General features: G+C 41.7%; 1 protein-coding gene across 1 annotated transcript; it reads right to left on the bottom strand.

The window, feature by feature from the left end:
- Positions 1-654: 654 nt before the first annotated feature.
- nkap (NFKB activating protein) lies at positions 655-25989 on the bottom strand. Its single transcript, XM_070882830.1, has 10 exons — positions 25696-25989; positions 21860-22273; positions 17416-17496; positions 16005-16075; positions 14396-14515; positions 11684-11729; positions 8206-8315; positions 7849-7927; positions 5973-6122; positions 655-1243 (listed from the first exon to the last, which is right to left on the bottom strand). Exons 2-10 carry the CDS (start codon positions 22222-22224, stop codon positions 1069-1071), a joined length of 1197 nt encoding a protein of 398 aa, XP_070738931.1. The 5' UTR covers positions 22225-22273; positions 25696-25989; the 3' UTR covers positions 655-1068.
- Positions 25990-27039: the final 1050 nt, after the last annotated feature.

The following is a 27039-nucleotide window of genomic DNA, read 5'->3' as shown; positions in this document are numbered from 1 at the left end:
CCAGTGTCTAGGCCAATATTTATCCCTCAATCACATAACAAAAACAGATTATCTTGTCATTATCACATTGCTGTTTGTGGGAGCTTGCTGTGCACAAATTGGTTACTGCCTTTGCTATATTACAACAGTGACTACACTTCAAAAATACTTCATTGGCTGTAAAGCGCTTGGAGACGTCCAGTGGTTGTAAAAGGCGCCGTTTAAATGCAAGTTCTTTCACATCATGCAGAGATTATGAGCTCAACATTTGGGGATGCCAGGTGTGAAAGTTAGCTGAGATTTAGATTATTAACTAGATGGGAGCCCTGAGGAATTCCCTTGTATTTTCTAAACCTTAAACACCATCTCCTTCCATCAAAAGTTTACCCGGTCACATCTGTAGCATAGCCATGTCAATCTTCACAGTCCTGAGCTTGTCTGCTTTTGTGCTAGTTTTCAGCTAATTAAAGGTTAATCTTGCCCACTGTGTAATTCATGGTGAGATCACCAGGTTTACATCACCACTAGTTATGGTGGAATATATTAAACATCCCGTTGCAGATTATTTAGAGTTGTTTGATCTGTTTGCTGATAGAATCAGGGCATATGGTACACTTTTTCCTTTCCACTGACCATGGAGTGCAATACAAATGAAAAGTAATCCATCACACAAGATATATTAATAATTTTATCAATTTTACAGCAAGTCAGCATTGAACTGAAGTTATTTTATAAAAATTTAGAAAGGCGATAGGAAATTAAGGTTTCAAGTATACAATATTAACATTCAATTTGAACCAACTACTGCAACAAAAAGTGAAGAAATTTATAACATCCAGAACTGAGTTATACACCGAGATTTTAAAAAGAAAAATTATAAATGCTGAAAATGGAGATAAAAATCAGAAAATGGTAGAAATCCACAACAGCTCATTTAGCTTCTGGAAAGGAAATGCCAACATTACAATCACCCACCTGGAACACAATCTCCTCTCTTTCAGATGCTAATTAATCTGCTGCGCATTTCCACCATTTTCTGTTTTTAAACACAATATTATAGAGGCTGTATTAAAAAAAAAATTCAGATCTCTATTTTTCCTCTTTGCCCTTAGTCTTTCTGTGCACCATCTCCCTGAAGCCAGACAGGATCTTGTTCTCTCTCTTCTGTCGCTCCTCTTTGTTGAATGAAGCTAAGGCTCTCTTTTCATCTGCACTGTAAATTTGGTTCTCTTTACGGAGACGCACAGCCTCCATACGTCGATGTCTGGACACAAAAAATACCCAAAGCTCACAAATCAGAAGTTAAATACAAGCAACAAATCATCAGGATCATTCATGTACTAAAAGGAATAAAATCACGACAATGAAGGAGCCAACTATGGACGTGTGTACTTTTAAACAAAATAGTACTGTAATTTAAAAAGATTCCTCCAAGTTTTTGAGGTGTTGTCATTTTAGGTGTAGAGGATCAGGGAGATCTTAATGCAGTTGTACAGGGCCTTGGTGAGGCTGCACCTGGAATATTGTGTTCAGTTTTGTCTCTGAATCTAAGGAAGGACGTTCTTGCTATTGAGGGAGTGCAGCGAAGGTTCACTAGACTGATTCCCGGGATGGCGGGACTGACATATGAGGAGAGACTGGATCAACTGGGCCTGTATTCACTGGAGTTTAGAAGAATGAGAGGGAATCTCATAGAAACATAAAATTCTGACAGGACTGGACTGGTTAGATGCAGGAAGAATGTTCCCGATGTTGGGGAAGTCCAGAACCAGGGGTCACAGTCTAAGGATGAGGGGCAAGCCATTTAAGACCGAGATGAGGAGAAACTTCTTCACTCAGAGTTGTTAATCTCTGTAATTCTCTGCCGCAGAGGGTTGTTGATGCCAGTTCGTTAGATATATTCAAGAGGGAGTTAGATATGGCCCTGATGGCTAAAGGGATCAAGGGGTATGGAGAGAAAGCAGGAAAGGGGTACTGAGGTGAATGATCAGCCATGATCTTATTGAATGGCGGTGCAGGCTCGAGGGGCCGAATGGCGTACTCCTGCACCTATTTTCTATGTTTCTATTTTCTTATATTTTCAAATCTCCACTTTCTGGCTGATTATTTTTATGCTTCAGTCTTTAATCTGATACAATTGAGTTAGTTACACAGGTTTTTATAAGTTAACCTATACTTTAGTGGAAAATTTTACAATTCAGCACACTATGTCCTCTACACACAAACGGGAATTATTTCTGTTATTTAAGTTTTTTTTCTACTTTAATTACATCTATTTTAGATCGCACCAAACACCACCCAGCGTTTTTGAACAGAAGGCACAGCACAGGCTCAAGACTTTAGAAGTCAAGGTCCTAAGACATTGTACAATAAAGCAGTATTTCTCTACCAAAATCTATCTAAGTCATCAACCACAAGAGTGCAGATGGGCATTTGCAAAGCAGGTCACTTCAACAGCTCCGTAGTCTGCATCTATATATATTATACACATTGGTAGTCCTGCTGACATTTAATGGAGGGCGTTTAAATTTACAGCTTATTTTATCCAAAGCTTGCAACAGCTCCTAGAAATATCAAGGGGAAAAAAAATGAACACGGTGCGAGTTGGCTATTGTTTTGCTAATTTAAGTGAATTTAGTGGAATTCTGCTGCCAAGGTAGCCATGAGGAGGTTTACACACGATGCATTAAAATAAAACGTCGTTTTTTTTTCCTTTTCCCAATTCTCTCCCGCTTCTGCTTGCTGTGGTGCAGTTTCCTGGACACAGGGTATCCTTCCCTACCTCCTCAAAGTGAGCATTCATAATGAGTGAGCTGAAGCAGTGAGTGCCGGCAGCTATTTGACCGCAAGGGGACATCACGAACAAACCCAATCCTGGTCTCACCCTACATCTGTTCATGTGCACTTCTGACTGAATTACAATCAAGAGCAAAAACCCTATCCCGAAGCTGAAGCGTTGTGGTCAATTAAAGCCCCCCCCATTGCTGTCCTGGCAATTAGTTAGGGACTGAGGATTCAAAGTGGGATTTTTCTGACCTGTTTGGCTTAGCTACTCACTACCTTAACCAGCCGAATTATTGGTTTTCATTTAATATCTTGGCTACAATTGTTACAGTTCACTTCCAAAAGCTCTACACTGACCCCCTAGTTCCAGAAGAATTTGTACATGAAATCAGTTCTTAAAAGATGCCTCATTTTCACACTGATTTCATGCCTCCAGCTCTGTTAATTTGGCACCAAAATCTTACGTAGAAACATAGAAAATAGGTGGAGTAGGCCATTCGGCCCTTCGAGCCTGCACCATTCAATATGATCATGGCTGATCATGCAACTTCAGTACCCCATTTCCTGCTTTCTCTCCATACCCTTGATCCCTTTAGCCGTAAGGGCCACATCTAACTCCCTTTTGAGTATATCCAACAAACTGGCCTCAACAACTTTTTGTGGTACAGAATTCCACAGGTTCACAATTCTGAGTGAAGAAGTTTCTTCTCATCTCGGTCCTAAATGGCCTACCCCTTATCCTTAGACTGTGACCCCTGGTTCTGGACTTCCCCAACATCGGGAACATTCTTCCTGCATCTAATCTGTCCAATCCAGTCAGAATTTTATACGTTTCTATGAGATCCCCTCTCACTCTTCTAAATTCCAGTGAATAGAAGCCTAGTCGATCCAGTCTTTCTTCATATGTCAGTCCTGCCATCCTGGGAATCAGTCTGGCAAACCTTCACTGCACTCCCTCAATAGCAAGAATGTCCTTCCTCAGATTAGGAGACCAAAACTGTACACAATATGCAAGGTGTGACTTCACCAAGGTCCTGTACAACTTCAGGATGACTTCCCTGCTCCTATACTCAATTCCTCTCGCTATGAAGGCCAACATGCCATTTGCCTTTTTCACCGCCTGCTGTACCAATATGCCAACCTTCAATGACTGATGAACCATGACACCCAGGTCTCGTTGCACCTCCCCTTTTCCTAATCTGCTGCCATTCAGATAATATTCTGCCTTCCTGATTTTGCCACCAAAGTGGATAACCTCACATTTATCTACATTATACTGCATCTGCCACGCATTTGCCCACTCATCTAACCTGTCCAAGTCATCCTGCAGCCTTTTAGCATCCTCCTCACAGCTCACATTGCCACCCAGCTTAGTGTCGTCATTTACAAACTTCAAGATATTACATTCAATTCCTTCATCTAAATCATTAATGTATATTGTAAATAGCTGGAGTCCCAGCACTGAACCTTGTGGTACCCCAGTAGTCACTGCCTGCCATTCTGAAAAGGACCCGTTTATTCCTACTCTTTGCTTCCTATCTGCCAACCAGTTCTCTATTCACATCAATTCATTACCCCCAATACCATGTGCTTTAATTTTGCACACAAATTTCTTGTGTAGGACCTTGTCAAAAGCCTTTTGAAAGTCCAAATACACCACATCCACTGGTTCTCCCTTATCCACTCTACTAGTTACAGCCTCAAAAAATTCTAGAAGAATGGTCAAGCATGATTTCCCTTTCATAAATCCATGCTGACTGGGACCGATCCTGTCACTGCTTTCCAAATGCGCTGCAATTACATCTTTAATAATTGATTCCAACATTTTCCCCACTACCGATATCAGGCTAATTCCCTGTTTTTTCTCTCCTTTTTTAAAAAGTGGGGTTACATTAGCTATCCTCCAATCCATAGGAACTGATCCAGAGTCTATAGAATGTTGGAAAATGACCACCAATGCTATTTCTAGGGCCACTTCCTCAAGTACTCTGGGATGCAGACTATCAGGCCCTGGGATTTATCGGCCTTCAATCCCATCAATTTCCCCACACAATTTCCTGACTAATAAGATTTCCTTCAGTTCCTCCTTCTCGCTAGACCCTCGGTCCCCTAGTATTTCCAGAAGGTTATTTGTTAGTGAAGACACAACCAAAGTATTTGTTCAATTGGTCTGCCATTTCTTTGTTCCCCATTATAATTCACCTGATTCTGACTGCAAGGGACCTACCTACATTTGTCTTCACTAATCTTTTTCTCTGCAAAAGCTTCTATAGATATGTGAAGTCAGTTTTTATGTTCCCTGCAAGCTTACTCTCATACTCTATTTTTCCCCTCCTAATTAAACCCTTTGTTCTCCTCTGCTGAATTCTAAATTTCAGCCAGTCCCCAGTGCCTCTTCCTTGGATTTAACACTATCCCTAATTTCCCTTGTTAGCCACGGTTGAGCCACCTTTCTCGTTTCTTTAAATGTCTGCCATTGCATACCCACCGTCAACCCTTTAAGTATCATTTGCCAGTCTATCCTAGCCAATTCACATCTCATACCATCGAAGTTACCTTTCTTTAAGTTCAGGACCCTAGTCTCTGACTTAACTGTGTCATTCTCCAACTTAATGAAGAATTCTATCATATTATGGTCACTGTTCCCAAGGGGCCTCGCACAACAAGATTGCTAATTAATCCTCTCTCATTACACAACTCCCAATCGAAGATGGCCAGCTCTCTAGTTGGTTCCTCGACATATTGGTCTAGAAAACCATCCCTTATACACTCCAGGAAATCCTCCTCCATCATATTGCTACCAGTTTGGTTAGACCAATCTATATGTAGATTAACGTCACCCGTGATAAATGCTGTACCTTTATTGCACACATCCTTAATTTCCTGTTTGATGCCATCCCCAACCTCACTACTACTGTTTGGTGGTCTGTATACAACTCCCACTAGTGTTTTCTGCCCTTTGGTGTTCCGCAGCTCTACCCATACAGATTCCACACCATCCAAGCTAATATCTTAATGCTGAGCAGCTGAGCAGGTATACTCCCACTGGGTTAGCTTTACTCCTGTAAAATACTGAAAATGCAAAGGCCAATTGGTATCTGTGCATCAGATGCTATTCTTTCCCCCTTCCTTCACCATAATTATAAAAAATTAAAATAAAAAACACAAAAGATACATTTAAAACACCGTCTTCAACTGCTTATTCTTACCTACTACCACTCATTACATAACCAGAGTGCTCAAAGGAAGCAATCTGGTCACTCGTCAGACCGATTTCACCTCTTCGAGGAATACGCTTCCCAGCTTTTACATACTCGGCCATGGCAGCACCTTCACCAGGAAGCAGAGCGTGACCGTAACTAGAAGGCAAAGACGATTAAGCATATGAGCAACATAGCACACTTGACAAAATGGACAATATGCCATACAACCACTTTCATCTGGAAATTCCTCAGCTTTTCATACATATCTTACAAACTACTAGATTGTAGAAAGATTTCATACACACTTGAACAGCATATATATTTGTTAAATACAGAGCAATAGGAACAGGAGTAGACCATTCAGACCCTCATGCCTATTCCAGCATTCAATTAGATTATGGCTGATCTGTACCTTAAATCCATCTACCAGCTTTGGTTCCGTAACCCTCAATAGTCTTGTTGAATAAAAAATCAATCTCAGATAATGGAGATGTGAAATTGACTTATCAGTTGTCTAATCAGGGGATTTGGGCCTCAGTGTGTGAAAGTGAATCTCAACTGGTTAACTATCATCTGAATCATGCAGTTAAATTTATGTCTTGACAGTTGCTTTCCGATAGCTCACTATGTGCTACTTGATATTCTGCTGAATCATTCAGGACTGGAAGGTCAAAAGTTAGATCTCTGCTCTCTGCTGAGTCAGCCAATCTCTACTGGCAGTCAAATGAGAGCATTGCAAGGGGCTCGATGTTTCCGCTAGGGAGGGGATCTGGATAGATGTTCCTGCTCGGTTTAAAATGAAATTCTAACACAACATGGGCCTGGAATTTGCGATCAGCGGCGAAGAGATGGTGATCGCCATTTATCCAAAAGAAAGCTGCTCACAGAGATCTCGCAAGCTCTGTGGCGAGAAGTTTGCCTTTTTTGATGCGCAAGGGATTTCAGTGCTCTGGAATAGGGATTCTCCAGTGCGATCTGCTGTGACGTCAACAAGCTGTCTAAGCAGCAAATAACGCAGAATTCTTAGACAGGGAACAGGAATTGAGAACCTGCTTTTATCCTAACTTTACATTTTTTTTTTAAGAGCAGAACAAAGATTTGGGTTGAACTTGAAATATGAACAAAAAAATATTTTTCAATGTTTCTTAAAAATTGTAATTTTTATCATAATGGAGAAATTTAACACTCCACAAAATTGAAATTCGTTTTTCACGGCCTTAACTTTTGTTTAGCACTCAATACGCTGTTAAAACCCCAGTTACACCTAATCCAATAAGGTCTAACATCTAATGGGATATTGAACAGTGATATTATGCAGAAAAGCCCAAGTTTGTCAGTGTGCAGATTTAACTGATTACACTGATTGCCAGCTATTTGGGGGAGGGGGGGGGGGGGGGGGGAAGAGCGGTGATGGTTACAGTGCAGTCAGTGTTGGAACAGTGAATGATTGACCACAAATTCAGGATATCCGCATTAGGCTGCACATGCGCTACATCCTGAAGTGGCGGTCAATTTCAAAGGAGTAATAATGGCTGTTAATGCGCCGTTATTGCCCACCGCAAATTCTGGTTCAATTATATTATTTAAATTCAAAGAGCTAACAGATTAACCATCAATACTCTTTAAAAAAAAAAAAATCTACATACAATCCATATAATGGTGTTTTTCATACGTGGTATCCCATAGGTTAAACAGATAAAAGCATAGCTAAGGTTCAGCCCTGGTAGTCCATCTCCAAAGTGGGAATGAAGACACATTTGACACAAAGGGGCACAGAGTTAGTATTTTTAACTGGACTTCGATAAGGGATCCATTCATTACCTGTCAGAATTTGGAAAGCTGGTTATTCATCATTTACTCAAAAGAAGGGAAGGTTACTTACTTCAAAGGTTTGTCATCATCTTGGGCAGACTCTTGCATTGGAGCCTCAGGTCCAACCGCAGTCTCCTCATCATTCGCACCTTCACAAGGAAAATATATTGAGAATCAATCTTTCCAGGGACGCATGCTCTTTTTAGCCATGTGGAAGCTATTAATTAAACTGCACATTTAACCCGACAAAGACAAGATTTTTTAAAGCTCACATATCTGGAAGAAATTTCACCAGTACAAAATATTTAAAAGAAAATTTAAATAAAGGCACCACAGAATATTATTCACGACAAAATGAAAATGACAATTAACCAGTGGAATATTGATGGACTTTGATTGTACCTGTCTCATCTAACTAAAAACTCACGTGTTTTTTCTACCCAGATAGCTTCATCATTTGCATTTTCATCCTCAGACTCTCCACTGCTGGATTCAGACACCTTCTTCTTGTTCTTTTTCACTTTCTTTGGCTTCTTCCTGTTAAATTAAGCCCAGAGATTTTTGTCTAAGTTAAAAGAGGAGATATGAGGCATAATGCAACCTGTATTTACAGTTTTAGTTACAAGAATTTATTTTATGTTACTGGTAATGGGTAAATTCAGTGAAAGGTAATATTGAAGCATTGCTTTCACTTTTACACACGCTGGTTACCCTTCCTGCCAGCTTGCTTCAGCTGGGAGCATACAACAGACCAGGCAGTAGGATTCATCTCACAACAAGGTGCCATATAAAAGGTTACTGCACAAGATAAAAGTTCATGGGGTTGGGGGTAATATATTAGTATGGATAGAGGATTGGCCAACGAACAGAAAACAGAGTCGGGATAAATGGTTCATTCTCGGTTTGGCAATCAGTAACTAGTTGGGTGCCGCAGGGATCAGTGCTGGGACCCCAACTTTTTACAATCTATATTAACGACTTGGAAGAAGGGACAGAGTGTAACGTAGCCAAGTTTGCTGACGATACAAAGATGGGAGGAAAAGCAATGTGTGAGGAGGACACAAAAAATCTGCAAAAGGACAGACAGGCTAAGTGAGTGGGCAAAAATTTGGCAGATGGAGTATAATGTTGGAAAGTGTGAGGTCATGCACTTTGGCAGGAAAAATCAAAGAGCAAGTTATTATTTAAATGGAGAAAGATTGCAAAGTGCTGCAGTACAGCGGGACCTGCATGAAACACAAAAGGTGAGTATGCAGGTACAGCAGGTGATCAGGAAGGCCAATGGAATCTTGGCCTTTATTGCAAAGGGAATGGAGTATAATAGCAGGGAAGTCTTGCTACAGTTATACAGGATATTGGTGAGGCCACACCTGGAATACTGTGTTCAGTTTTAGTTTCCATATTTACTTGCTTTGGAGGCAGTTCAGAGAAAGTTCACTAGGTTGATTCTGGGGATGAGGGGGTTGACTTATGAGGAAAGGTTGAGTAGGTCGGGCCTCTACTCATTGGAATTCAGAAGAATGAGAGGTGATCTTATCGAAACGTATAAGATTATGAGGGGGCTTGACAAGGTGGATGCAGAGAGAATGTTTCCACTGATGGGGGAGACTAAAACTAGAGGGCATAATCTTAGAATAAAGGGCCGCCCATTTAAAACTGAGATGAGAAATTTCTTTTCTCAGAGGGTTGTGGATCTGTGGCATTCGCTGCCTCAGAGAGCTGTGGAAGCTGGGACATTGAATAAATTTAAGATAGAGTTAGACAGTCTCTTAAACGATAAGAGAATAAGGGGTTATGGGGAGTAGGTAGGAAAGTGGACCCAAGTCCATGATCGGATCAGCCATGATCGTATTAAATGGCAGAGTAGGCTCAAGGGGCCGTATAGCTTACTCCTGCTCCTATTTCTTATGTTTTTATGTAACAACTTGTATTTATATAGCACCTTTAATGTAGTAAAAGGTCCCAAGGCGCTTCACAGCAGTGTTATAAGATGAAACAAATAAATCTGACACCAAGCCACACAAGAAATGACGGCAGATGACCAAAAGCTTGGTCAAAGAGGTAGGTTTTAAGGAGTGTCTTAAAAGAGGAAAGAGGTAGAGAGACGAAGAGGTATAAGGAGGGAGTTCCAGAGCTTAGGGCCCAGGCAGCTGAAAGCACGGCCACCGATGGTTGAGCAGCTATACTCAGCGATGCTCAAGAGGGCAGAATTTGAGGAGCACAGAATACTCCGGGGGGGGGGGGGGGGTGTGTGAGGCTGAAAGAGATTGCAGAGATAGGGAGGGGCAAGGCCATGAAGGGATTTGTAAACAAGGATGAGAATTTTGAAATCGAGGTGTTGCTTAACTGGGAGCCAATGTAGGTCAGTGAGCACAGGGGTGATGGGTGATCGGGACTTCGTGCAAGTTAGAACACGGGCTGCCGAGTTTTGGACGACCTTAAGTTTACGTAGGATAGAATGTGGGAGGCCAGCCAGGGGTGCGTTGGAGTAGTCAAGTCATGAATACCAGTTCATGATTTGATAGAAATTGAGTCTAGTTCCATTGATCTCTCCCTGAAATGAAGCCAGATAGAAACTGTAATGAGCACGTTACGGGCAGATGAATTCAAACATAAAACTGGAACAGGAGCTGATCATGTACTTCTATATTGCAGCCCAGGAGAGACAGCTAATGTACCACTTTATCTTTCTAATGTGCAGCTCTACTTCCCATAAACTGGTTGTAGCATGTGAGGCTGCTATTCTGTGCATATGCAAATTGGCTGAGACATTTAGCCTGTGTTCATGTACAGAGTAGGACTGCCACCACCAGTGCTCGTCGCACGCCACTGGAAAGGGGCAGTTACTGGCTCCAGACAGATTACTGGAAGCCAGGAGGACCAAGTGTTTAAAAAAAAAAACAGGCTTCTTGGCTGGTGGTTGAAAAATAAAATTCCAGGTTTATTTTAGTGCGGCCATCCGCTGCTATAGGAGATAGGGGTCAAAGACCAATGTAAAACAGCTCAGACTACCAACATTGCCAACTCCAGCTCTTACCCATTTAGTTAGGCTTTTTTATTCCTGGGCCCAAGGTTATTCCATTTCTTGGATACTGTACTTTCCAAGTAATTGATCCAAAAATGATCACTAAGAAAATGCTTAAGAAATGTAATAAGCAATTAAAATTATGATTCAATGGAGTAGTACGATGTGGGAATTTCTGTATGACAAGATTACAATCTTTGCCAGGCTACATGGAAGAGGAGAGAAAACATCTGCCACTTTCACTCTCCACAAATAGAACTGAAAGGTGGCCTAGCAGGTCAGGTCCTGGCTGGGAAATAGTGCATGACACAGGGAAGCCCAATGAAAGGGAGAAAATAAATGTTTTAAATGGATTGGAGGGAAGAGAAAATATAAAAAGGATTCACATTTGTGATGTAGATGTAGAAGTCAGTTGGCTCTGTAGCATGTAGTTATTTGCTAAACTTGTGAAAGGTTACTTATGTCCAACTTGCAAGGAACAAGGTAGCTATATCAAGTCACTTGCAATGCTCATCAGTCCACCTTTGCTGGTCATTTTTTTCAACTTCTATTGAAAACAATCGTATAACTGGTGGCTCTCGTTCAAAGAAATTCTCAGGTTGTTCATCACCCCAAAAATCTGCTGTTGGGACTTTAAAGATAAACTTTGTTCCAGTCTGTACATTAATATGAATTTCTCACTAACATGTAATCCTATTTTCAGCTCCTTCTACTTCAAAAATGTTTAATCTGCAACAGGACTTATTTTACTTCAGACTATGCAATAGCAGAAGAGAAATGCAGTGTTCTAAAATCAACAGTGAAGTAAATGCCAAACAGGTTAACTTGTATTAGGTGAAGTAGATAAAAGCTAGATTCAGATACAACATAAATGAGTTACTTTTTGTGAGATTTCTTCTTCTTCTTCTTTTTCTTTTTCTCTTGATCTGAAAACATATCATAAATAAGAACCAAACTCAGTTTAAAAAAATATATATAAATACTCATAAAAGTATACAAATGACAAAATTCAGACCATGGGACCGAAAGTCGAGATGATAACTCACATCACCTATTACAACAGAATAAAGAGAGACAATTCTAGTTTCATCCAACAAGGTTAACAGTTTAAAGTTAAATAATATATTGCTTCGATCAGTGAAGAAATTGTTGCCATTTAAAAAGACTAAGCCATAAGAGTCAGAAGGTTGTGGGTTCAAGTCCCACTCCAGGGACTCGAGCACAAAATATAAAATCGAGGCTGACACTCCAGTGCAGTGCTGAGGGAACAGGGGAGTTATCCCCAGTATCCTGGGCAATATTTATCCCTCAATCAACATAACATAAAAAGAACCCAGAACGGCCTTGAAATCCCGGTCGGCTGCTTCCTGCGGGCAATCAGCTAAAAAAGGGAAAAAAGTGCATTTACCTGAACATAAGAACATAAGAATTAGGAACAGGAGTAGGCCATCTAGCCCCTCGAACCTGCTCCACCATTCAACAAGATCATGGCTGATCTGGCCGTGGACTCAGCTCCACTTACCCGCCCTCTCCCCGTAACCCTTAATTCCCTTATTGGTTAAAAATCTATCTATCTGTGACTTGAATACATTCAATGAGCTAGCGTCAACTGCTTCCTTGGGCAGAGAATTCCACAGATTCACAACCCTCTGGGAGAAGAAATTCCTTCTCAACTCGGTTTTAAATTGGCTCCCCCGTATTTTGAGGCTGTGCCCCCTAGTTCTAGTCTCCCCTACCAGTGGAAACAACCTCTCTGCCTCTATCTTGTCTATCCCTTTCATTATTTTAATTGTTTCTATAAGATCACCCCTCATCCTTCTGAACTCCAACGAGTAAAGACCCAGTCTACTCAATCTATCATCATAAGGTAACCCCCTCATCTCCGGAATCAGCCTAGTGAATCATCTCTGTACCCCCTCCAAAGCCAGTATATCCTTCCTTAAGTAAGGTGACCAAAACTGCACGCAGTACTCCAGGTGCAGCCTTACCAATACCCTATACAGTTGCAGCAGGACCTCCCTGCTTTTGTACTCCATCCCTCTCGCAATGAAGGCCAACATTCCATTCGTCTTCCTGATTACCTGCTGCACCTGCAAACTTAACTTTTTGGGATTTATGCACAAGGACCCCCAGGTCCCTCTGCACCTCAGCATGTTGTAATTTCTCCCCATTCAAATAATATTCCCTTTTACTGTTTTTTTTCCCCAAGGTGGATGACCTCACACTTTCCGACATTGTATTCCATCTGCCAAACCTTAGCCCATTCGCTTAACCTATCCAAATCTCTTTGCAGCCTCTCTGTGACCTCTACACAACCCGCTTTCCCACTAATCTTTGTCATCTGCAAATGACACAAAGCTGCTGCGCCCATGAGATATCCTGGTCCTGAGGCCTTCACTCACTGTGTGTCGGAGCGTGTGCACCTCAAGACGTCCGCAGAGCTGGAGTTGCAGTTACGTGGCTCTGGGCAACCAATCCAGGTAAAGTATTTTCTCATTCATAATAATGGGAACTCTAAGAATTCCCATTATTATGATTGAGAAACCCCTCCAAACACACAAAACACTAAAAAAAAATACACCACATATTTAACATTAATTTAAATTAAAGTTATTTGTCTTATTAAAAAAAATATTTTCCCGATTAAAAAAAAAAAGTTTTAAAATTATGGTTTAAAATAAACTTACCGAAGTGGGGAGGATTTTTAACAATAAAATGTGTTTTTTAAATTTTATTTTATGTTTGTGTGTTTTAAAACTCTTACACCTGTAAAAGTAGGCTATGCGCCTGCTTTTAATCGGGCGCAAGAGTTTTCAGGACATTTGCCGGGCAAGATATGGGTAAATACCGCAATCTTGCCCATGCGAATGTCTTTGCTCCCGAGATGCGGAGGATCTGTCAAGGCAGAAACTTGACAGATCGGAAAAGTCGGTTTTCAGCGCATGCTGTGTGCTTAAAACCGGCTTTTGCAATGCCTTCCCGGGTCTGTACACACTCTATACGGACCCAGGAGGCCGGGATTTCTGGGCCATTATCACATTGCTGTTTATCGGAGCAAATTGACAGTCACGTTTCCCATATTTACAACAGTGACTACACTCCAAAAGTACTTCATTGGCTGTAAAGCACTTGGAGACATCCGGTGGCCATGAAAGACGCTATATAAATCCAAGTCTTTCTTTCATACAACTTTAGACACCATTGCCACATGAAAATGGAGATACTATCTAACTAGTAAAGGCAGCTTTGACACCAAGTTTTTGCAGCATTTTATTACCAACCTAATTTTCTATTGCATTCTTGATCATCTGCCCGACTAATGCATTGATTTCAATTTAAGATAAAAGTGTTGGTTGTGTACTCAATTAATCTTTATATACATTGTTAAAGCAGAAAGAACAAATTAACTTACATTGATATAGCACTTTATCACACCCCCTGGCTATCCCAAAGTGCTTCATAGCCAATAACTTACTTTTAAAGTGGTCACTGCTGTAAAGAGCTTCCAAAAGAAATTAATATTGAAACTATAAGAAAAGTTGATTCTGAATCCTTAGATGATAAAGCAAAGCATTCAGTAGTAACATCTTACCACTTAAGTCACTTTCACTGTCAGATTCTGATTCACTTTCTTCTGAATGCTTATGCTTTTTCTTCTTCGATTTTTTCTTTTTATTTTTCTTCCTTTTTTTCTTTTTCTTCTTTTTCTCCTCTATATATAAAACATTTTAAGTCATGGGAGATTACATTAATCATACTGTATTTACTTGTGCTGAATGATGGCTTTTGCTTTGTAGAACAAACACCGAACACCCCTCTGCGCACCCCCCCCCCCCGCGTAAAAGATCGGCATTACTGATGGTCAAAATATTATAGGTTGGCTCCCCTGTTGTCTCAATGGGTTTAATTCAGCGAGCAGCTGAGCCAAACAGACCAAGAAGGTCAGAGGTTGATCTCTGGTCTGCGGTTAGTTGATTTCAGTCACACAGGTAATCAGAGCCTCAGGAAGTGAAAAAAAATAAGTCTATTTCTCACTCTTGATTGCTATCCTACAGGAAACGTACGTGGGTGGTTGTCAGTGGACGACAAGATTAGGCTTAGTTAGGCTGTGATGCCCCAGTGATCAAGCAGCTGACACTCACCGTCAAGGCTCACACATGGATAATAGTAACTTGGACTAGGTACTGAAGGGTGCCTTGTGCCTAAAGAACTGTACCCCAAGCAAGGAGTCAACACTTTTTGGCTGGGTTGATGGCAAGAAAAACAAGATTATGGCAGAAACAATTTGTACTGATATTTATAAAAACAGTGAGAAACCAACATTGCAGATTAAACTAAGATTTAAATTCAAAATCATAACATTAACAAAATCTATTCAATAAAGTTAGGTTTGGGGGGCTCTGGTTTAGATAGGTCTAATTTTTTATAGAAATAGGCTCCAACTTTAAATATTATAAAATTGTTTATCAAGTTCAAGTACGATTCATTTTAATCGATTCAGTCACATGAAGACATTTTCAATCAGTGTCATAAGGGTGTCTGGACACTTGTGTACAATACACTGTGTCACAAAACATACGTTCCCAATTCCCCACGCAGCAAATTTGGATTTCTGATAGGCCGTCCATAAGGTACTTCTAAACAAGTACGAAAGAAAAAAAAAATTCATGCTCATTTCAGGTATGAACCTACCAGCAGACAGCAACATAATGGTACACCAAGGCCTGAATGTATGGTGACGAGCGAGTGGAGAAGAGACCAGCAAAAATCAGGACTGCCAGTACTCTATGAATGACCATTGATATTAAGGCAGATCACCCACACATTTAAAGATACTGCTGGAGTTTACAGAGCTCAACAACTGAAATGATCTCTCACATCAAATGCTTGGGTTGGTATGCAAAGGACAAAAATCAACTTTTAAAATATAGATTGATGCACTCGAGCATGTTGATAAATATTCTTGGAAGCCGGAATCTAACATTAAGAATGTTAATGTTAGAATCTAACATTAAGCCTACACTTTGTAATACTGGTTTGAGCTTTTTGAAATTTTCCCTTTAGAGGCACTCTGTCAACTGAGTGGTTTGCGAACAGTCCAGTCTGTTTCTAATGCTAATTGCTAGTTTCTCAATTACCACTATCCACCACAAGGGCCTGCTGTAGGTTTCCCTAAAATGCAGTTATTTATAAAAAGTTACCTTCTGCACTGGAATCAGAACTGCTGCTCTTCTCGGCTTGCTCACCCTCAACTGGAGTATGCTCATCAGAACTAACAAACAAGAAAGCAAAATTATACTTTGTTCTAAAAGAAATCTCATTTTTGTTATCTGTCTTCTTCTTGGACAGTCCCTCAGAGTTGAGGATGACTTTATCATCTATAGACACTGTAATGTACTCAAACCTAATCATAAATTCATGGGAATTTTTCAAGTAGTTTATCCTTTTAAAATTTAGATGCAGAAATAATTATAGGATATACTGCACAGAAACAGGCCACTCGGCCCAACCAGTCCATGTGCCACTCGAGCTTCTTCCAGTCTTTTCTCATCACCATCTATTCCCTTCTCCCTCATATAAAAGCAAAATACTGTAGATGCTGGAAATCTGAAATAAAAACAGCAAATGCTGGAAATACTCATCAGGTCAGGTAGCATCTGTGGAGAGAGAAACAGTTAACTTTTCAGGTCAACGACCCTTCATCAGAACTAGCTGGGTCTCTTTTCATTTGAAAAAAGGCCGAGGGGGTAACCTAATTGAGGTCTTTAAAATTATGATAAAGTGGCTACTAAGAGAGTTAAAACCTATCATAATTTTAAAGTCCTCAATTAGGTCACCCCTCGGCCTTCTTTTTTCAAGCGAAAAGAGACCTAGCCTGTTCATCTTTTCCTGATGAAATGCGAGGGCATACCTTAGTATCATCCTTGTAAATCTTTTCTGCACCTTCTCCAGTGCCTCTATATCCTTTTTATAATAGGATGACCAGAATTGTACGCAGTACTCCATGTGTGGTATAACCAAGGTTCAATATAGGTTTAGCATAACTTCCCAACTTTTCAATTCTATCCCTCTCGAAATAAACCCTTTTAATGATCTTGTTAACCTGTGTTGCTACTTTTAGTGATCTGTGTATTTGTACTCCCAAGATCCCTTTGTTCCTCTACCCCACCCAGACTCACAACCTCCAAGTAATAAGTGACCTCTCTAGTCTTCCTACCAAAATGTAATACCTCACATTTATCGGTGTTGAATTTCATTTGACAATTATATGCCCATTCTGCAAGTTTATTAATGTCTTCCTGTAATTTGTTGCAGTCCTACTCAGTATTAACTATTCCTCCCGCCCCCTCCAATTTGGTATCATCCGCAAATTTAGATATGCCATGCAGCTATTAAACATCACAGCTGTATTTATTTTAAACAATTTTCTTGGAATTATTTTATTACTTTCGGACCTATAACTGCTCCTGACTTCAGGTCAGGTTTCAATAAAAACCCAAATATTGAAACAAAATTAATTAACTTCAACATAGATAAAAATTAACCAGTCGACCGACAAATTGTAAAGAACAAATGCAATTTAAACCAGCGATTGTGGCAAAGGGTGCTTACTCTAGTTCGGGGACCTTTGGAGACAGCCCCCAAACTTCAGGTGCTCCAAGTTCTCCAATTCGCTCTCGCTCCTTTAGACGCCTGGAAGAAACACGCAAAAAACAGTCACTATTTGTTAACTGACTCAATTTATTATTCCAACATTTTGCAGAAACAATCTATTCAACTGAAGGCTTGCACTCTCCTTTTAAAAAATCTTTCTCTGTCTTCCACCCCCCCCATTCCCGGTCCAGTTTTCTTCCCTACTATTCTGAAGGCACTAGGTATATCATCATAGGCAATCTCTCGGAATCGAGGAAGACTTGCTTCCAACCTTAAAATGAGTCCTTAGGTGGCTGAACAATCCAATACGAGAACCACAGTCCCTGTCACAGGTGGGACTGATCGTCGTTGAGGGAAGGGATGGGGGGGGACTGGTTTGCCGCACGCTCTTTCCGCTGCCTGCGCTTGATTTCTGCATGCTCTCGGCGATGAGACTCGAGGTATAGCTCCGTGGGTGTGAGCAGTCATATTTACACCATCACTACAAGAGCAGGGCAGTGACTGGGTACTTATCTCCTGACCCTTGAAAGCCTTATCATCTACAAAGTTCAAGTCAGGAGTGTGATGGAGTACTCACCACTCGCGTGGGTGGGTGCAGCCACAGCAGCTTACTTGATCGGCGCCCCTGCCAATATACTGAATATCCACTCCCTCCACCACCAGCACACTGACTGCAGAATGTATGATCTTGGGGATGCACTGCAGCAACTCACCAAGGGTATTTCCACAGCGCCCGCTAACTCTGAGAAGGACAAGAGCTGCAATGTCATGGGAACACCATCAACTCGAAGTCACACACCATCCTGACTTGAACATACATTGCCGTTCCTCCATTGTCACTGGGTTAGTATCCTGTAAATCCTTACCCAATACCATTAAAAGGAGTATCATTGGCATACAGACCAATAGTTCAAGGAGAAGGCCCACCACCATTTCCTCAGTGCAACAGTGACTACACTTCAGAAATACTACATTGGCTGTGAAACGCTTTTGGACGTCCAGAGGTTGTGAAAGGCGCTATATAAATGCAATTATTTCTTTTCCTTTAACTAGGAATGGCCAGGGTTGCCAACATCTCCAGAACAAATAATAAAAAGAAGTTTGGATAAAAGACTGCCAGACATCACCAGCTACCCCGACTAGTAAAAAAAAATTAAAGTTCCCACTACAGGCGCAAAAATGATCTGGCCTGAAGTTGCAGTCCAGTAGTCAAAAGGCATCGCCCAGTCAGAAGCCACAACTTTGCTGGTCTGGTTTGCAGATAGTTCAATCTCCACTATATATCATCTGTTTACATTCAAAATCCCAATGCAAATTATGAATTATTTGAAATATTGAATTATTTGGTTTCATCAATTCATTCCATTTCTTTCAATACCTGTATTAAAATTAAGCAAAGTTAAATTCTAGATTCTAGATACCATAATCAAAATTACCAAAAGTAAAATGGAAGACATGAGAAAAATATTGCAGATGCAGGAAATCGGAAACAAAAACACAGCATCTGTGGAAATAAGTAACAAGGTAAGGTCTCGAGCATGACCCGTCATCAGAACTGTGTGTGAAATGTTAACTTGTCACTTCTGTCCACAGATACTGTGCATTCTCTACTCTTGCCTGGATGAGTGCAGTTCCAACAACAGTCAAGACACCATCCAGGACAAAGCAGCTCTCTTGATTGGCACCCTATCCACCACCTTAAACATTCACTCCCTCCATCACCGGTGCACTGTGGCTGCAGTGTGTACCAGCTACAAGATGCACTGCAGTAACTCACCAAGGTTTTTTCGACAGCACCTCCCAAACCCACAACCTCTAGCACCTAGAAGGACAAGGGCAGCAGGTGCATGGGAACACCACCACCTCCAAGTTCCCCTCCAAGTCAAACACCATCCTGACTTGGAAATATTCTGTCGTTCCTTCATCGTCGCTGGGTGAAAATCCTGGAACGCCCACACTAACAGCACTGTTGGAGTACCTTCAACACATGGACTGCAGTGGTTCAAGATGGCAACTCACCACCTCCTTCTCAAGGGTAATTAAGGATGGACAATAAATGCTGGCATTGCCAGCTACGTCCACATCCCATGAACGAATACAAAAAAGTAATGTAACATCTTCAATTGTATATGTTCATAAGTATATTATCTCAGATAAACTGGTTTGTGCATTTTAAGCTGTTCCATTTTGCCCAGTTATGTCCAGCACTGTTCAAAGCTGGCAATGAGACACTGCTGAGAGGCAAGCAGTGAGGCTCAGAGGACAATTTTTGTGATGGCCCGCAGGAGAGAGTTTACAAAGAAAGAAAAGCAGGTCTGCAAGAGAACAGAATGCTGACCATAAAAAGAACAGAAATAGCATTCTTGAGAACCAGAGAAATAACAATCGCCAGAACTAGCTACAATTGGAAGAACAGATTTGAGATTCGCAGTAGTCAGCAGATACTGACGATTAAGCAAAATGAATTAAACTGATAGTGATAACTGGTCTGTTCTTTTTTTTGTTTCATTTCTGCTGTTGGGGTTCACTGGCTAGTTTAATTTACAAAATATTATAGGAACGAGATGAGATTAACTCCTAAACTACTTACTCATATTTTTGTTTTATACAAGATGGTTTAGAAGGGCCTCCTGATATGAGGATGAGTGTTTATGCCCAGTAAATAAACACAAGCTTAATCTGAAGTATTGGAGTCAAAAGCCTACAAAAGAACTGCACTGTTGCTTTGGAGTTAGAGATTTGAATCCCACATACAAATACATTCAGAACTCTTGGGAAATTTAATAGTGTAGGCTTTGGGTTACACTGAAGTTGCAGATAAACTTACAAAGAAACAGGACAAAGTATCAGGCTGAAGCTTCAAACGAGGAACTTGAGAAACAAAATAACCAAGGGATACAACTGCACTAGGCTTAGGCTTTGGAGTCTTGGAGGTTGCATCTGGTCCACCCACACCTCTGGAAGTCAAACAAGAGTTAAAATACTCTGTGGCTTACATTTTAGATTTGGGCGGTTCAGTGAACTGTCCCTTCTAGGTCCTAGCAATTTTAGTTTAAAAAAAAAGCAGAAGTCTGTTATAACTAGTAAGACAGATTTGGAGATCTGTGACACAGACAGAACCTAGGGAGGAGTCTAAAAAGAAAATACAAGAATCTGCAGAAGGGAGAAATCAATCCATGATTCAACTATTAGTGCAAGCTGACTGAACAGGAACTAGCTTTGTGATGTCCTGCAATAAATGCCTTTGTTCTTGATTTAGGATTCTCAGTAGTAGCAATAGTAACAGCAGCAGCATGCAGTTACTCCACTCATTCATAAGCTTGTTTCCAATTCAAGCAATTTATTTTATCCAAAAGGTGGTCAGCACTTAATCTAAATGTGAATGAGAAAATGCTGTGGGCATCCAAGGACAATATTACAATTACACAACTGCAACTTTTCCTACATTCCAACATAGAATCATAGAATAGTACAGCACAGAAGGAGACCATTCGGCCCATCGAGTCAGCGCTGGCTCTTTTCAAAGAGCAATCCAGTTAGTCCCACTCCCCCGCTCTTTCCCCGTATCCCTGCAATTTTTTCTCCTTCAAGTATTTATCCAATTACCTTTTGAAGGCAGCTATTGATCCTGTACCCACCACCCTATCAGGCTGTGCATTCCAAATCCTAACCACTCGTTGCATAAAAAAGGTTTTCCTCATGTCGCCCCTGGTTCTTTTGCCAATCACCTTAAATCTGTACCCTCTGGTTATCAACCCTTCAGCCATTGGAAACAGGTAATTTTATTTACACTATCTAAACTCTTCATGATTTTAAATACCTCTTTCAAACCTCCTCTTGGCCTTCTTTGCTCTAAGGAGAACAACCCCAGCTTCTCCAGTCTATCCACATAACTGTAATCCCTCATCCCTGGAACCATTCTAGTAAATCGCTTCTGTACTCTCTCCAAAGCCAACACGTCCTTTCTAAAGTATGATGCCCAGAATTGGACACAATACTCCAGCTGGGACTGAACTAGTGTTTTATATCGGCTTTGCACAACGTCCTGCCTTTTGTACTCTGTGCCTTTATTTATAAAGCCCAAGATACCACATGTTTTATTAACTGCTTTATTAACATGTCTTGCCGCCTTCAAAGATTTGTGCACAAGTACCCCGAGGTCTCTCTCTTCTTGCACCCCCTTTAAAATTGTACCATTTAGCATGTATTGCCTCTCCTCATTCTTCCTACCAACATCTTGTCTCATTATACTTATGGTAAAAAGAAACCACTTGGGACGAGATATTTAGAAAGGCTGTCAACAGTTGCAGGAAAATATAACTTGCTTGAGCGTGGAGAAGGCAGTTTCTAGACAAATCTACACATTGGGGCAGTAAACATATTTAACTTGTTAGGGCTAGACCTGGCAATAAAGGCATCATGTCTCTGTCGGAGTAGATCTTCTTGCTCTTTTCCATAATGTTCCATATGCAGCTTGTTGTAGTGCCCATGGTGCGAACGAGAATTTTGATCTCTTGATCTTGACCTCGAGCGGCTGTGGTGTACACCATTCTGATGCTTATGTGTGCTGGACCTTTCTCTCGACTTCGATCGGGATCTTCTGAGCTTTTTGTCGATTGACGGAGATTTGCGGTGTCCTGAGTGAGGTTTGCTACATTTTACTGGAGGACTTTGGGATTTGCTGTCATTGCTGCTGCTATGTCGTCTTCTCTTAGGGCTGACAGACGAGTCTGGACTGCCACTCCTTGATCGACGCACTGGAGGCATTGTTTGTCATCAGGTTCAAAGAGTGTTGCTCATTTATTTTCAATATTACCTGCAACATAAAACATTACAAGAATTTTGTAAGTGAATAACTTAAAATGCTCCATTACCAGTGCTGCATCTAATTTGTGATTTTTTTTCCTTCTGACTTAAGTTCTTGGGTAATAAAATATCACTTACAAATGTGTTACTTTCCATTGTTACAATCATTGTCAAGGCAAAAATATATGAAGTTTGTTATTTTGCCTGTACTGTATTTACTTGTATAACTCAGGAAAACCTTAAATAAATAAGATTGTATATAATCATTTAGGTTCATTTAAAGGAATGCTGGCAATAGCAATCCAAAGTGATGGTGCCTCTGATAACTCCGAAATTATTTTCATTTTCGGGCTCTTGTAAGCATGCATTTTGGGCAGTTGAAGAGGAGGCTTGTACAGCCGACATCTGTTGAAGGACCCATTCATCAAGTACATTTCACAGAAAAGGGATCTCTTGTTGCCAGTCTTGTGGAAATTATTGTTTGCTTCCCTCCATGTCGCTGCCAAGTGGCACTTTTTAGAATGACTGCACTTAAGGGCCCTCCTGGCCTGAAGTCACCCAATGCATCTGCTCTATACTTCCTGGCTGAAATAATGTTTACCAGATTCCATAATGGAAGCTTTGTTAATTAAGATCACTGAATAAAGTAAAATGTATCTAAACTCATTACCGTCTCCTTTTGCTCTGTAGTATCATACCTTTCGTCATTTAATCTCTCCTGCCTTTCACCCTATCACAAACCTTCCCTTCTCTCCCCTTTCCCAGCCCCTGCTTAAAATCTGTTACATTCCTAACATTTTCCAGTTCTGACGAAAGGTCATCGACCTGAAACATTAACTCTGTTTCTCTCTCCACCGATGCTGCCTGACCTGCTGAGTATTTCCAGCTTTTCTGTGGAAGACATATCGGAAGCACCAGTAATAGAAGGTGACATCATCAGAACAGTTGTAACGGAGACAGAGAAACTGGGAGAATGCAATAGAGTTCTTACAGGAAGCGGGGTGGGAGGAAATGTAGTCTAGGTAGCTGTGGGAGCCAGTGGATGTTTGTCCAATGCTTCTGATGTCTTCCTTTTTCCTCAACCGAGGATTCCCCTCTACAATGGTTGACAGGACCCTCGACCGTGCTGGCTCCATTTTCCATACTTCAGCTCTCACCCCTTCCCCCGCGACACCCTGGTCCACTCCTCAATCACCCCCAACAACCTCTCCCTTTTCCACGGCACCTTCCCGTGCAAGCGCAGGAGATGTAACACCTGCCCTTTAACCTCCTCCCTTCCCACCGTCGAGGGCCCCAAACACTCCTTCCAGGTGAAACTGCAATTTACTTGTACTTCTTGCATTTTAGTAGACTGTATTCACTGCTCACGATGCGGTCTCCTCTACATTGGGGAGATCAAATGCCGATTGGGTGACCGCTTTGTGGAACACCTCCGTCCAGTCTACAAGTGTGACCCCAAGCTGCCGGTCACCTGTCACTTTAATTCTCTGCTCTACTCCCACTCTGACCTCGGCTTTTTACACTGTTCCAATGAAGCTCAACGATAACTCGAGGAAAAGCACCTCATCTTTCGATTAGGTGCTTTACAGCCTTCTGGAACATCGAGTTCAACAATTTCAGACCATAACCACTGCCCCTATTTTTTCACATGGCAGCTGTTGATGATTCTGTTATACCCAAGTACACCTCTTCTAGACCCATCTTTTGTTTATTTACCTGTCCCATTACTATCTCCTTTTGCTTTGTATAATCATACCTTTTGTTATTTAATCTCTCCTAGCTTCCATAGACCTTCCCCATTGTTCTTTACTCCCCTCGCTTAAAATCTGTTACATCTCTAACTCTTTCCAGTTCTGACAAAAGGTCATTGACCCAAAATGTTAACTGTGTAGGTACTGACTAACCTGCTGAGCATTTTCAGTTTTTATTTATTGTTTGTGATTTTGGTTGAAAGATAAATATTGGCCAGGGCCTCTGCTCTTCTTCAAATGCCGTCATGGGATTTTCTTTACATCCACTCAAGAGGGCAGACACCTCAGTTTAAAGTCTTATCCAAAAGACGACAGTACAGCAGTGGGCTTGAACGCACGATCTTCTGACTGAAGTGGCAAAAGTGCTCCTACTGAGCCAAGCCAGACACCAACTTACTGACTTTTAGTCAGAGGTGGAAGAGGTAACAGAGTCAGGTCAGGAAAATAACTAAAGGGAGAGGTTTGTGATAGGGCAAGAGTGATTAAATGACAAAAGTGATGATGGTGCAATGAAGATAAGGGAGGGATGGAAGTCAGAAGCAAAGTTGATGAAAGTATCCAGTTCAGGGTGAGAACAGGACCGAGATGAGGAGAAACTTCTTCACCCAGAGAGTGCTGAACCTGTGGAATTCTCTACCACAGAAAGTTGTTGAGGCCAATTCACTAAATATATTCAAAAAGGAGTTAGATGAAGTCCTTACTACTAGGGGGATCAAGGGGTATAGCGAGAAAGCAGGAATGGGGTACTGAAGTTGCATGTTCAGCCATGAACTTATTGAATGGCAGTGCAGGCTAGAAGGGCCGAATGGCCTACTCCTACACCTATTTTCTATGTTTCTATGTAACAGCAGGGGGCATCGACAGTCATCAAACATACTCCAAGTCTACTGGGGTTAACTTCAGGCCCTCTTTCTGCCCCTTTCCCATCCCCTAATGTTTCAACTTTACAGTGCCAGTGGGCTCAAGTCCCACTCCAGAGACCGTAGCACAAAAATCTCAGCTGACACTCCACTGCTGTACTGTGGGCAGTGCCATCTTTTGGATGAGACGTTAAACCGAGGCCCCGTCTGCCCTCTTAGGGGGATGTAAAAGATCCCGTGGCACTATTTCAAAGAAGAGCAGGGGAGTTCTCCCTGGTGTCTTGGCCAATATTTATCCCTCAATCAACATCACTAAAAAAGAGATTATCTGGTCATTATCACATTGCTGTTTGTGGGAGCTTGCTGTTTGTGGGAGCTTGCTGTGTACAAATTGGCCGACACCTTTCCCACATTGCAATAGTGACATAGAAACATAGAAAATAGGTGCAGCAGTAGGCCATTCGGCCCTTCGAGCCTGCACCACCATTCAATATTATGGCTGATCATGCAACTTCAGCACCCTGCTTTCTCTCCATACCCGTTAATCCCTTTAGCCGTAAGGGCCACATCCAACTCCAAAAAGTACTTCATTGGCTGTGAGACGTCCAGTGGTCATGAAAGGCGCTATATAAATGCAAGTCTTTCTTTCAAGTCGCTGGAGTGGGACTTGAACCCACAGCCTTGTGACTGGGAGGTAGAGAGTGCTGCCCACTGGCTGACACGAGAAGGCAGATCACCGGGGGTGGTGGGGGGAGAGGGGACAGAGACGCTGGGCTGTGGAGTGAGAAGAAGCGGCGGTGGGCCGCACGACCACAACTCACCTGGCCGAGAGGCTTTCCAACCGCCCCAAGCTGCGCCTCCGTCTCTCACACGGCTTCAAATGTTGAATTAAAAAAAACACTTTAATTTCCGTCACTGCGACATTCCTTTTGGGGTTTTTATTGTGTCCGATTTTACGGTAACATTATTCCGACCAACTTTTTTTTTTAATTTTAAAAAGGAAAATAATTATTTTGGGATCAATATCACATCGACGCCGATCCGCTCCGACCCAACAACGATTAAACGTCGCGCAACAAGCGGTTGGAAGGTCACAGGTCAATCCCCCCCACATACCCGGATGTTACCCCTTCTTCTCATTGGCCCCGCCCCCTAATAGCGACATTTACGTAACCCTGCGTGACTGCCAAACGCATGCGCAGAACGTCACTGAGCCCTTGGGTCACGTGCACAATGCTCCGGCAGTGATGCTGCAGGAGGCAGAGTTGTTGCTAAGGAACACAAGCAAAGCGTTAACTATCGGCGTGCTGACCACCTCTCCTCACAGGTTCAGCCTGTTTGCCTACAATTTTTTGGTTTCTTTCCTGTACATCCTGGGCTAAATTATGAAGGCAGGTTGCATCACCTGGGTTTGCATTCCTTTGAGTTTAGAAGGTTGTGGGGTTATCAGATCAATCACGATCTAATTGAATGGCGGAACAGGCTCGAGGGGCTGAATGGTCTACACTTTCTATGTCCCTATCTAATTGAGGTATTAAACATGATAAAAGAGATTTGATCATGTAGCTACAGAGGAACTACCCCGTGGGAACGGTAGCATAGTGGTAACGAGTAGTAATCCAGAGGCCTGGACTAATGATCCAGAGATACGAGTTCAAATCTCTTCATTAAATTTAGTTAATTACATTTTTAAAATTTGGAATAGCAAGCTAGTATCAGATGAAACTAGCGGATTGTTGTTAAAAACCCATCTGGTTCACTAATGTCCTTTAGAGAAGGAAATCTCCCATCCTTACCCGGTCTGGGTTTTATGTGACTCCAGACCCATGGACTCTTAACTGCTCTCTGAAATGGCCTAGCAAGCCACTCAGTTGTACACAACCGCTACGAATAACAATAACAAGAATAAAACAGGACGGACCATCCGGCATCGACATTAGCACTGGTTACGGACACGACAACGGCACACCCAGCCCAGTCGACCCTGCAAAGTCCTTCTCACCAACATCTGGGGACTTTTTCCAAAATTGGGAGAGGTGTTCCACAGAGTAGTCAAGCAACAGCCTGACATAGTTATACTCACACCCTTTCAGCAAATGTCCCAGACTCGTCCATCACCATCCCTGGGTATGTCCTGTCCCACCAGCAGGACAGACCCACCGGGG

Source organism: Pristiophorus japonicus, chromosome 6 (genome assembly GCF_044704955.1).
Source record: "Pristiophorus japonicus isolate sPriJap1 chromosome 6, sPriJap1.hap1, whole genome shotgun sequence".
NCBI lineage: Eukaryota > Metazoa > Chordata > Chondrichthyes > Pristiophoridae > Pristiophorus > Pristiophorus japonicus.
The sequence above is the reverse complement of the archived record's forward strand: the minus strand, read 5'-3'. Positions and strand labels throughout refer to the sequence as shown.